Below are 13,591 nucleotides of genomic sequence, written 5' to 3'. Positions count from 1 at the left end.
TGGTTACAACCCACGTTAGGAAACATCCTCTCCACTTCCATCCTTTCTGGTCCTTTCAACGTTCAGTCAGTTTCCAAGAGATCCCCCCGGCATTCTTCTAAATGCCAGTGAGTACAGACCCAAAGCTGCCAAACACTCCTCATACATTCCATAATCATCCTCGTGAACCTCCTCTGGACTCTCTCCAATGACAACACATCCGTTCTAAGATGGCCCACAACTGTTGACAAGAGTATTGGCATGTTTGGCCTGACGAGTGTCTTATAAAACCTCAGCATTATCTCCTTGCTTTTATATTCCATTCCCCTTGAAATAAATGCCAACATTGTAATTGCCTTCTTTACCACAGACTCAACCTGTAAGTTAACCTTCTGGGAGTCTTGCACAAGGACTCCTGAGTCCCTCTGAACCTTCTCCCCATTTAGATAATAGTATGTACCTTTGGTTCCTTTTACTAAAATGCATTATCATACATTTCCCCACACTATGTTCCATCTGCCACTTTTTTCGTCATTCCTTCAATTTGTCTAAGTCCTTCTGCAATCGCACTGCATCCTCAGCACCACCTATCCCTCCACCTGTCTTTGTATCATCTGCAAACTTTGCCAGAAAACCATCAATTCTATTATCCAAATAAACAATGTGAAAAGCAGTGGTCTTAATACTGATCCCCGAGGAACACCACTAGTCACTGGCAGACAACCAGAAAAGGCCCCTTTATTCCCACTCGCTGCCTCCTGCCTGTAAGTTATTCTTCTGTCCAGTATATTTCCTGTAATGCCATAGGATTTTATTTTGTTTAGCAGCTTCATGGATGGCACCTTCTGAAAATCCAAGTAAATGATAACCACTGCTTCTCCTTTATCCTTTGTAATAGCAATGGCATTCACCGCTGCTCCCCGACACTCCAGGACCTCTGGTGCACTGTCAGTGTCTTCCACTAGCAGACTAACGCGTTGTGGGATTTCGTAGCTCTGGAGGCAGGTCAGCGTTGCAGCAGGAAACTGGTGTGCCGTAGGAGACAGAGATCAAAAGCAGCGAGCTGGCTGCTGACTGAGCTCTTTGGGCACAGAGCTCAGAAGAAGCAACACAACAGATTTTTAACATCGTAAATCAGCGAGTTGATTGTTATGTCTCCCCTCTCACTGTGAAACGGGGACACCTTTTTTTCCCTTATTAGGGAGAGAGAGAGAGCCTGTGGTATGTGGAATTACCGGGTGAACGAGTAGTCTTTGGGCTACTGCAAGTCTGTGTCTTTATCGATGCTTTGTTGCATGCTTGAGTGCTCGGTGGAGGGAGCCGATGCTCTTTTGCTGGAGGTGGGGGTCGTTGCTTTGCTGGTGCTTATGCATGGGAGGGGGGAGCTGGGGGGTACTTTGGGGTTCTAACATTTAACTGTCATTCATTCTTTGGGGCACTCCTGTTTTTGTGTTTGTTTACAAAGAAAAAGCATCTCAGGATGTATATTGTATACATTTCTCGGACATTAACTGTACCTTTGAAACCTCTGAAGTACTCATTAAGTTCCTCTGCCATTTCTTTGACCCCCTTTACTACCTCACCAGCGTCATTTTCCGGTGGTCCAATATCAACTCTCACCTTCCTTTTACTCCTTATATAACTGAAGAAACTTTCAGTATCCTGCTTTATATTATTGGCTAATTTGCCCTCATGTTTCATCTTTTCTCTTCTTATAGCTTTTTAAGTTGCCTTTAGTTGGGTTTTAAAAGCTTCCCAATCATCCAACTTCCCACTCACTTTTGCTGCCTTACATGCCCTTTCCTTGTCTTTTATGCAGTCTTTAATTTCCCATGTCAGTCACAGTTGCCCAGCTCTGCCATTTGAGAACTTCTTCTGTCCATTCCCCTTACTAACAAATCCCCTCTCACTGCAGTGCATGTATTTGGTCCCTTCCCTTCTGAGTCTCAGAGACAGACACAGTGCCAGAGACCCAACCACTGTGACTCTCCTCTGTTTCCACAGCCCCCTCAACAGTATCCAAAGTGATGTCCCTGTTGTTGAGGGGGTGGCCACAGGGATACTCTGCACTGGCTCCTTTCTCCTTCCTGACTGTCACCCAGTTCCCTGTGCCCTGCACCTTGCGTGTAACTACTGCTCTATATGTCATATCTAATACCCCTTTAGGTTTCCCGAATGATCTGGAGTTCATCTAGTTCCAGCTCCAACTCCTTAACACAGTCTTTTAGAAGCTACAGCTGGATGCACCTCTCACAGTTGTAGTCATCTGGGACACTGGAGGTCCCCTTGCCTTCTCGCATCCTGCAACAGGAGCGTTTCACCATCCCTACTGTCCCTAGCTGAGCAGATATAAAGAGAATGAAAAACGTCAGCTTTTTTGTTCCTTTGCTTTCTCTGACTGAAGTGTTTCTTCACAGAAGCCACAAAGAGCTAAAGCCTCGAGTTCACCACTCTGACTGTCCCCTCAGACGATGGCCCCTGCCCCTGGCCCTGCCCCTGCCTCACTTTAACTTGCTCTTACCAATCAATCCCAGACACCGATTGGCCGCTGGTCAAAGCTCTATTACACAGCCACAAACCACTCCTGCCTTTTATCCTCAGGCAGTGGACCTGATTGAAATCCCCTCTTCTCCAAACTTCTAAAGTCCAGACTGGCCTCTGGTCAAACCACTATTAAACTCTGTTACAGACCCAGAGCTAGCAAGTGCTCCTCATACGTTAACCCTGTCATCCCCAGAATCATTCTCACGAACCTCCAGCGGACCCTCTCCAATACCAGCACATCTTTTTTTTAGATTAGTGGCCCAAAACTGCTCACAATACCCCATGGGTGGTTTGACCAATGCCCTTAAATTTCAGAACATTTGAATTTTAGGTATACAAAATTATGAGGGTATTGCTAGGGTAAATGCAATCAGACTTTTTCACTTAGGTTTGCTGAGACCAGAACTAAAGGTTAAGGGTGAAATGTTAAAGGAGAACATGGGGGGAACTTCTTCACTCAGAAAGTGGTGGGAGTGAGGAATGAGCTGCCAGTTTAACTGGCAGATGTGGGTTCAATTTCCACATTAAAAAGATGTTTGGATAGGTACATAGATGGGAGAGGTATGGAGGGCTATACCCAGGCGTAGGTTGATGGGACAGGGTAGAATCCAAGTTTGGTAAGGACTAGATGGGCCAAAGGGTCTGTTTCCTGTGCTGTAATGATTTATGACTCTAACCCACAGGTTTAACTATAATTTTGTCCAGTGAATTGAAATCATTTTAAATCTGAATAAATTTGCAGTAATTTCAGCAGTGGTCCTATGTGCCAAATGTGGATGAAGTTATTTTTCATTTGGCAATTCCATTGTGGTAATAGGCGTGTGTTTGCAGGCACTTTGAGGATGAAGTCTTTGGCAGACACGCTGGGAGATCTCAGGGCAGTATCTGAGGACAACTCCCAGTCACTTGTCTGCATCCCAGTTCCGTTTCAGTCACTCACGGGCTATGGCTGGTGCTGGCAGAGCGAGCAGTCAAATTCACATGCCTCACTATCAGTGAAAGCAATAAGAAAGACATCCTAAATACGACAGTGTGACATGCAAATATCATTGAAATTAACCATACTGATTTTGACACAATAACTGCCAAAAATAATTCTTTGTAGAAGAATGCAATCGGACCAGGCAATGTTTTTTTCTTATTTCATTTCACAAGGCCCACTTCTTCCAGCACAACTCAGTTTCAAACAATTGTTTCCATCTCCCGGATAAACAGCTGAATTTATTGTTGCCCATCTATCTATTCAGGTTCAATTTAATCACATCATAGCCTGACAGATGTTTATAGGACTGTCAGAAAGACAACTGGAAGATAGCAGACACGAGGAAATCTGCAGATGCTGGAAATTCAAACAACAACACACACAAAATGCAGGCCAGGCAGCATCGATAGGACGAACCCTTCGTCTCGGCCCGAAATGTCGACGGTGCTTATCCCTATAGATGCTGCCTAGCCTGCTGTGTTCCACCAGCATTTTGTGTGTGTTGTTGTTGGAAGATAGCAGATTATACAACAGCATACTTATTGCCCATTCCTGAAGCTTAACAGCATCTTTAATGCTGATTTCTCTAACATATAGAAATTTCTACCACTTCCCTTTCTCTTTTCTTTCCAGTACCCATCCTGGTTCCCCTCTTACCCCGTTCCTTTCTCCTCACCTGCTTATCATGTTCCCCCGGTGCTTCTCCTCCTTCCCTTTCTCCCATGCTCCATTCTCCTATCCTATCAGATTCATTCTTCTTCACCCTTTACCTTTTTCACCTATCACCTCCCAGCTTCTTACTTCATCACTCCCTCCCTCACCCACCTGTTTTCCCCCTCACCTGGTCTCACCTATCACCTGCCAGCTTGTTCTCCTTCCTGTCCCCCCATCTTATTCTGGCATCTGTCCCCTTCCTTTCCAGTCTTGGCCCAAAATATCAGCTGTTTAATCCCCTCCATAGATGCTACCTAATCTGCTGAGTTCCTTCAGCGTGCTATGTGGTTTTCCAGTATCTGCTGTATCCCTTATGTTTATTCTTTGCTGACAAACAGTCTTTGATTTGAAACATTAACTCTGCTTCTCTTGACACCAATTCAAGATTCAAGATTATTTAATGTCATTTCCGATACACAAGTGTAAATGAGAATGAAATAACTGTTACTCCAGCTCTGGTGCAGCACAAACACAATAATAATAAAAACACAATAACTATAAATACATCAGGCAGCATATATACAAAGATTAATTGTATGTCCATAAGATGACTGACAGGAAATGAAGCCTGACCTGCTGAGTATTTCCGGGATTATCTGGTTTTTACCTTTGTTTGCCAGCATCTGCGGTTTTTGTGATTTTACACTGCTAGGCAGTTTGATTTATTAACATAACTGAGAAGCGACAAGCAGCTTGTATTCACTACAGTAACCTGGAGATGGGTTGGAAAAGCATTTCCACCACACCCTGCCATCCCACGTGCTCTTGGTAATGGAATGGCGTGGCAGCCTAAATAAAGCTGTAGACGGAAACAATTTGAAGAGACTGCTTTCCAAACACAGGCGAGAATAGAATTCATTTTTAGATGTTTATTTTGCACGATGCAGCTTTACTTGGCCAGGCAGCCACAGTGAGGCGTTTCCCGGTCAAGCTGCGCCCATCGTAAAACTGAAATGGACACGTTTTAGCAGAGTTCCATTTAGTGTGTCTGAACCTTCGCTGATAGCAGGCACTACTTGGTGTAATTGTACGGAGTCATGAATGGGCTGGAACATGGTGGACAGAATATAGATGGAAGAATCAATGTGCACACGAGTTTTGAAATGGTGAGAGTTTGAAAAAGTTGGTGCTCAGATGGTCGTGTTGTCCGTGTATACAGATATTCCTGGTTCCTTCCTTCCTTTCCTCACCTTTCAACATAGAACGTTTCAGCACAGTACAGGCTCTTCAGCCCATGATATTGTGCCAGCCTTTTAAACTACTCGATGATCAATTTAACCCTTTTATCCTACACAACCCTCCACTTTTCTATTACCCATGTGCCTCTCCAAGAATCTCTCAAATACCCCTAATGTATCTGCCTCCACCACCACCTCTGGCAGGGTGTTCCATGCACCCAACACTCTGTGTAAAAAAACCTACCTCTGACATTCCCCTTACAATTTCCTCCAATCACCTTAAAATTATGTCCTTTGGGATTAACCATTTCAGCCCTGGGAAATGCACCTGATCTATGGCTTTTATCATCTAGTACATCTTTATCTATCCACCTCTCATTCTCCTTCACTCCAAGGAGAAAATTCTTAGCTTGCTCAACCTGTCCTCATAACACATGCTCTCAAATCCAGTTAGCAATCTGGTAAGTCTCCTCTGCACTCTCTCTAAAGCTTCCACATCCTTCCTATAATGAGGTGACCAGAACTGAACACAATACTCCAAATGTGGTCAAACCAGGATTTTATAGAGCTCACGACTCTTGAACTTAATCCTTTGAGGACCAAGGCACCATATGCTTTCTTAAAAACCCTATCAACTTAAACATAGAACATAGAAGAGTACAGCACAGGGACAGGCCATTCGGCCCACAGTGTTGTGCTGAACCAGCTAAAAACAAATCAAACACACCCAAACACTAATCCCTCCTACCCACACCGTGCCCATAACCCTCCATCTTCCTTCCATCCACACGTCTTTCAAAAGCTTCAAATGTATTTGCCTTGACTACCATATCAGGCAGTGCATTTCAGGCACCCACCCCTCTCTGAGTAAAAAACTTACCCCTCACATCCCCCTTAAACCTACTCCCTCTCACCTTCAATGCATGCCCTGCGGTATCAGACGTTTCAACCCTGGGAATCAGATACTCTCTGTCCATTCTATCTATGCCTCTCATAATCTTGTCAACCTCATCAGATCTCTTCTCAGCTTCTGTCACTTCAGAGAAGGCAACTTAAGCTTACACAGCCTCTGGTGGTAACACTTGCCCTCTAAACCAGGCAGCATCCTGGTAAACCTCTTCTGCACCCTCTCCAAAGCCTCAACACCCTTCCTATAGTGGGGCGACCAGAACTGCAGCAATACGCCAGGTGTGGCCGAACCAGAGTTTTATAAATTCACAAAATAACCTCCTGATGTTTATTATTGCCTTGACTAATAAAACCAAGCCTTCATAACCACCCTATTGACCTGTAGCCACTTCCAAGGAGCTGTGAACTTGGATAACAAGATCTCTCTGCTCAGCCTTGCCCTACTGAGGTGCAAAACCTCACATTTACGTGGGTTAAGCTCCATCTGCCAATCCTCAGCCCATACCTGCAAATGATCTGTATCGTGCTCTATTCTTTTCCAGTCTTCTATACTATCCACAACTGCACCAATCTTGGAGTCAACCACAATTCTGAATCTAAACAGTTGATTCGCCACAGACCCCATGCACCGTAATCTTCTGGATTAACCTCCCATGGGAGACTTTGTCAAAAGCCTTACTAAAATCCATGTCGTCAACATCCACTGCCCTACCCTCATCAATCTCTCTCGTCACCTTGTCAAAACACTCAATCAAGTTGGTGAGGGACAACCTTTCATGCATAAAGCCATAATTAGGCCGTGGGTTTCCAAATGCCCATATATCCTATCCCTACGAATTTTCTCCAGCAATTTCCCTACAACTGATGAGAGACTCACCAGTCTATAGTTCCCAGCATTTTCCCTTGTTCCTTTCTTAATCAAAGTTGTGCAGCAACTTTGCAGGATCTATGGATGTGAACACCAAGGTCCTTCTGCTCCTCCACACTTCTAAGAATCCTGTCCTTAACCCTATATTCAGCCATCAAATCCAACCTACCAAAGTGCAGCACCTCTCATTTTACTGGGTTGAACTCCATCAGCCTCTTCTCAGCCCAGCTCTGCATCCTGTCAATGTTCTGCTGTAACAACTAACAGCCTTATTCACAACACTCTCAAGCTGCAGACTTACAGATCTACCCTTCCATGTCCTCATCCAAGTCACTTAGGGATCCCAGAACAGATCCCCATGGAACACCACTGGTCACTGACCTTCAGGCAGAATAAACTCCATCTCCCACCACCCTCTGTTTTCAGTTATGAGCTGTGCTTGAACCATGCTTATACATGCAGTGGCCCCAATGTCACTGTCTGCTGCTGAACAAATCAAAGGAGGGTGTAATTACAATGAGAATTGCTCGTGAGCATACCTGACAGATTTCATCCCGCCGTTGGTCGTGCGGTGACCTCAGGCAATGGCGCCCATGACGTGTCCTGCAGCCTGGAGAGATGCTGAACTCACAGGGTCTCTGTTCTGAGTGGGTCACCTCTCTCCTGCTCCTTACTGCCTTTGCCTAGATGGAGAATTCAAAGAAGGGTGAATGAGCTTTTCACTAAGCTAACATTGTGGGCTTGAGGATGAAATGGGTTAAATGTCAATAGTAAGGAGGATCTGACTGAGGTTTATAAAATAATGAGAGGCTTAGATAGAGTCAGTATCTTCTTTCCCAGGGTTGAAATGTCTAATATCAGAGGGCATCAAAGGTTTATTATCAAAGTATTATACAGAGTACAACTCTGAGATTTTGCCTTCTCCAGATATCCATGCATGACGAACCTGTTGGAATTCTTTGAGGAGATTACAGGTAGGATAGATAAAAGGGGTGCAGTGGATGTTGTATATTTGAACTTTCAGAAGGCTTTTGACAAGGTGTCACACATGAGGCTGCTTACCAAGTTAAGATCCCATGGTATTACAGGAAAGTTATTGGCATGGCTGGAGCATTGGCTGATTAGTAGTAGGCAGTGAGTGGGAATAAAAGGATTCATTTCTGGTTGGGTGCCAGTGACTAGTGGTGTTCCACAGGGTTTGGTGTTGGGACCGCTTGTTTTTATGCTGTATATCAATGGTTTAGATGATGGAATAGATGGCTTTGTTGCCAAGTTTGCAGAAGATATGAAGATTGGTGGAGGGGCAGGTAGTGTTGAGGAAACAGGTAGGCTGCAGAAGTTAATGTCCCAGAGTGGACGAGTCAGTCCATACCTGAATCTTATTGAGTATTTGGGCAGGACTTGGAAAGGGCTCACGATCCCCATGCAATCTGACAAAGCTTGAGCAGTTTTGTAAAGAAAAACTTGGAAAAACTGCAGTGTGCAAAGCTAATAGAAACCTTTCCACACTGACTCAAGGCAGTGGATAGAGGGGAACAGATGGACGTTATTTACTTGGATTTTCAGAAGGTGTTCGATAAGGTGCCACATAAAAGCCTTATCCATAAGATAAGGATGCATAGAGTGGGGGTGATGCATTAGCTTTGATAGAGGATTGGTCAACCAACAGAAAGCAGAGAGTTGGGAAACTTGGGTGTTTCTCTGGTTGGCAATCAGTGATGAGTGGTGTGGGCAGAAAATATGGAGAGTCTGCTGAGGGATATAGATAGGTTAAGTCAGTGGGCAAGGGTCTGTCAGATGGAATACAATGTTGATAAATGTGAGGTCATCCACTTTGGAAGGAAAAATGGAACTTTAGATTATTATTTAAATGGTAAAAGATTGCAGCATGCTGCTGTGCAGAGGGACTTGAGAGTGTTTGTGCATGAATCACAAAAAGTTGGTTTGCAGGTGCAGCAGGCTATCAAGAAGGCAAATGGAATGTTGGCCTTCATTGCTAGAGGGATTGAACTTGAGAGCAGGGAGGTTATGCTGCAACTATACAGGGTACTGGTGAGGCCACAACTGGAATAATGTGTGCAGTTCTTGTCTCCTTACTTGAGGAAGGAAATACTGGCTTTGGAGGTGGTGCAGAGGAGGTTCACCAGGTTGATTCCAGAGATGAGGGGGTTCGACTATGAGGAGAGATTGAGTCGTCTGGGACTGTACTTGCTGGAATTCAGAAGAATGAGAAGTGATCTTATCGAAACATATAAAATTATGAAAGGGATAGATAAGAGAGAGGCAGGGAAGTTGTTGCCATTGGTAGATGAGACTAGACCAAGTGACATAGCCTCAAGATCCGGGGCAGTAGAGTTAGGGCAGAGATGAGGAGGAACTGCTTTTCCCAGAGAGTGGTGAATCTGGTATTCACTACCCAATGAAGCAGTGGAGGCTCCCTCAGTAAATATTTCAGGCAAGGTTGGATAGGTTTTTGCATAGTAGGGGAATTAAGGGTTGTGGGGAAAAGGCAGGTAGGTGGAGAAGGCTCGACGGGCCGGATGGCCTACTCCTGCTCCTATTTCTTATCTTCTTATGTGCTTTATATTTGTAATTAATTTAGATCACTTTGAAGAGACCTGTTTTCACCTTAACATGAAAGAATCTTTTTTGTTGATCAGTGTCAAAAAAGCCAAATTAAATCTACTTTGATTCAATATTGTAAAACAATAAAACATGAAAGCTTCCTCGGGAGGGGGGGGGGGGTGAATACTTTTTATAGGCACTGTATCTACACAGATCAATTGTATGTCCATAAAGTGACACTGGGCTGTACATAGGGTGACTGACGGGAAATAATAAGGTCGTGGAGATGATTAGATAGACATATGAATGTAAGGAAAATGAAAGGATATGAGCGATTAGTCCATTGCAGTGCATAATAATTTACAGTTTTTATTATTATATATTGCGATGTACTGCTGCTGCATGACAAGTACCACCACATGTGCCAGTGACGTTAAATCTGATTCTGAAACCGATTCCAGTTTAGTTGGCCATTGATAATTTAATTGGTTCAACACAACATTGTTGAAAAAAGGGCCTGTTCTTGCGCTGGACTATTTTAAGGTGAGGATGAGAGAGAGGCTTGTGGGGGGTATTTACGGAGTATATTTGTGCAAACGTGCGTGAGTGTGTCCGCAAAAGACAGCAGTATTTTTAGTGGAAGACGCTTTGCTAAATGATGAGTTGTTTTGTGGGCCTCAGCAGGACCCTAGGATAGTTTGCTGCACTCTGCGTGCCAGGGTCAAGGCCGTCCGAGCAATTGCAGGACAATCTCGGGGGGAGCAGGAGCAGGAAGCAGTTGTGGTGCACATCGGCAGCAACAACAGAGCGAAAATTGCGATGAGGTCCTGCAGAATGAATACTGGGAGCTTGGCAGAGGTCGAAAAGTAGGATGTTTAGTATGTAATCTTTGGATTATTTCCAGAGCTATATATGTAACAATATGAATGTGAGGAGTGTGTAGAAAAGAGGGATCTGAGAATACAGATCCATAGCTCCTTGAAAGGAGCATCACAGGAAGTTAAGGTCGTACAAAGAAAGCTTTTGGCACATTGGCCTTCATAAATGAATGTACTGAGTACAGGACTGGGATGTTATGTTGAAGTTGTACACAACATTGGTATGGTTTAACTTAGAGTATTGTGTGCAGTTCTGGCCATCTACCTAGAGGAAAAATGTAAATAAGATTGATAAGAGCGGAGAAAACTTACAAGGATGTTACCGGGACTTGAAGATCTGAGTTATAGGGAAAAGTTCGAAAAGTTTGTTCTTTATTCCTTGGAGTGTAGGAGATTGAGAGGACATTTGAAAGAAGTATATGAAATTGAGGGGTATAGATAGGGTAAATGCAGGCAGGCTTTTTCCACTGAGGTTTTGTGACAGCAACGAGAAGTCATGGGTTCAGGGAGAAAGGTGAAATATTTAAAGGAAACTTCTTCACTCAGAGAGCGGTGAGAGTGTGGAACAAGCTGCCAGCGGAAGTGGTGGCTGGGATTTAATTTCAACATTCAAGAGAAATTTGGATAGGTACATGGATGGGAGGGCTGCGGAGACTATTGTCTCAGTGCAGGTTGATGGACTAGGCAAAGTAAGAATTCAGCATAGACTAGCTGAGCCGTTTCTGTTCTGTAGCGTTCCATAACTCTTTGACACTCTAGGCAGATGAATGTGCAGCTGATGCGGTGCAGGAGGGAGAGCTTCAGGCTTGTGAGGACACTGGGACCTCTTCTGGGGCAGTGGAGACCTGTAAAGGAGGGCTGGATTGCACGTCATTTAGAGGAGGATCAATATTTTGGCAGGGAGATTTGCTAGAGCCGCTCAGAGGAGTTTAAACTAGTCTGGCAGGAGATTGGACCCATAGCAGTAATATGGCAGATGAGAAAGTAAATGCAACTGAACAAGAAATGTAGATAGGTCAGGCAGGGAGTGTGCAAGGTCTGACGGGTCAGACAGGGAGTGTGCAAGGTCTGACTGTCAGACGGGGAGTGTGCAAGGTCTGAGTGTCAGACAGGGAGTGTGCAAGGTCTGACAGTCGGACAAGGAGTGTGCAAGGTCTGACAGTCGGACAGGGAGTGTGCAAGGTCTGACTGTCAGACAGGGAGTGTGCAAGGTCTGACAGTCAGACAAGGAGTGTGCAAGGTCTGACAGTCAGACAGGGAGTGTGCAAGGTCTGACGGGTCAGGCAGGGAGCGTGCAAGGTCTGACAGTCGGACAGGGAGTGTGCAAGGTCTGACGGGTCAGGCAGGGAGCGTGCAAGGTCTGACAGTCGGACAGGGAGTGTGCAAGGTCTGACGGGTCAGGCAGGGAGCGTGCAAGGTCCGACAGTCGGACAGGGAGTGTGCAAGGTCTGACAGTCAGACAGGGAGTGTGCAAGGTCTGACAGTCAGACAGGGAGTGTGCAAGGTCTGACAGTCAGACAGGGAGTGTGCAAGGTCTGACTATCGGACAGGGAGTGTGCAAGGTCTGACTATCGGACAGGGAGTGTGCAAGGTCTGATGGGTCAGGCAGGGAGTGTGCAAGGTCTGACTATCGGACAGGGAGTGTGCAAGGTCTGACAGTCAGACAAGGAGTGTGCAAGGTCTGACGGGTCAGACAGGGAGTGTGCAAGGTCTGACAGTCGGACAGGGAGTGTGCAAGGTCTGACAGTCAGACGGGGAGTGTGCAAGGTCTGACAGTCGGACAGGGAGTGTGCAAGGTCTGACAGTCAGACAGGGAGTGTGCAAGGTCTGACAGTCAGACAGGGAGTGTGCAAGGTCTGACAGTCGGACAGGGAGCGTGCAAGATCTGACTGTCAGACAGGGAGTGTGCAAGGTCTGACGGTCAGACAGGGAGTGTGCAAGGTCTGACAGTCGGACAGGGAGCGTGCAAGGTCTGACAGTCGGACAGGGAGTGTGCAAGGTCTGACTGTCAGACGGGGAGTGTGCAAGGTCTGACGGTCAGACAGGGAGTGTGCAAGGTCTGACAGTCAGACAGGGAGTGTGCAAGGTCCGACAGTCAGACAAGGAGTGTGCAAGGTCTGACGGGTCAGGCAGGGAGTGTGCAAGGTCTGACGGTCAGACAGGGAGCGTGCAAGGTCTGACGGGTCAGACAGGGAGTGTGCAAGGTCTGACAGTCAGACAGGGAGTGTGCAAGGTCTGACTGTCAGACAGGGAGTGTGCAAGGTCTGACGGGTCAGACAGGGAGTGTGCAAGGTCTGACTGTCAGACAGGGAGTGTGCAAGGTCTGACAGTCGGACAGGGAGTGTGCAAGGTCTGACAGTCGGACAGGGAGTGTGCAAGGTCTGACAGTCGGACAGGGAGTGTGCAAGGTCTGACAGTCAGACAGGGAGTGTGCAAGGTCTGACAGTCAGACAGGAAGTGTGCAAGGTCCGACAGTCAGACAGGGAGTGTGCAAGGTCTGACTGTCAGACAGGGAGTGTGCAAGGTCTGACTGTCAGACAGGGAGTGTGCAAGGTCTGACTGTCAGACAGGGAGTGTGCAAGGTCTGACTGTCAGACAGGGAGTGTGCAAGGTCTGACAGTCGGACAGGGAGTGTGCAAGGTCCGACAGTCAGACAGGGAGTGTGCAAGGTCTGACTGTCAGACGGGGAGTGTGCAAGGTCTGACAGTCGGACAGGGAGTGTGCAAGGTCTGACAGTCAGACAGGGAGTGTGCAAGGTCTGACTATCGGACAGGGAGTGTGCAAGGTCCGACAGTCAGACAGGGAGTGTGCAAGGTCTGACAGTCGGACAGGGAGTGTGCAAGGTCTGACTGTCAGACGGGGAGTGTGCAAGGTCTGACAGTCAGACAGGGAATGTGCAAGGTCTGACTGCCGGACAGGGAGTGTGCAAGGTCTGACAGTCGGACAGGGAGTGTGCAAGGTCTGACAGTCAGAC

The 13,591-nt window shown here is 46.2% G+C and overlaps 1 protein-coding gene across 8 annotated transcripts in view; it reads right to left on the bottom strand.

Annotated features, from left to right (window-relative positions):
• Window positions 1-13,591, bottom strand: part of LOC132405046 (zinc finger and BTB domain-containing protein 7C) — a 313,232-nt gene that overhangs the window by 83,678 nt on the left and 215,963 nt on the right. For all 8 annotated transcript variants that reach the window (XM_059989759.1, XM_059989756.1, XM_059989763.1 and 5 more), the window contains one exon: window positions 7,714-7,857. In XM_059989759.1, the coding sequence (XP_059845742.1) occupies window positions 7,714-7,727 (14 nt within the window). In that variant the 5' untranslated portion in view covers window positions 7,728-7,857. The remainder of the gene's footprint in view (window positions 1-7,713; window positions 7,858-13,591) is intronic.

Source organism: Hypanus sabinus, chromosome 14 (assembly GCF_030144855.1).
Source record: "Hypanus sabinus isolate sHypSab1 chromosome 14, sHypSab1.hap1, whole genome shotgun sequence".
NCBI classification, from domain to species: domain Eukaryota; kingdom Metazoa; phylum Chordata; class Chondrichthyes; order Myliobatiformes; family Dasyatidae; genus Hypanus; species Hypanus sabinus.
This window is presented reverse-complemented; position numbering and strand designations above follow the sequence as displayed.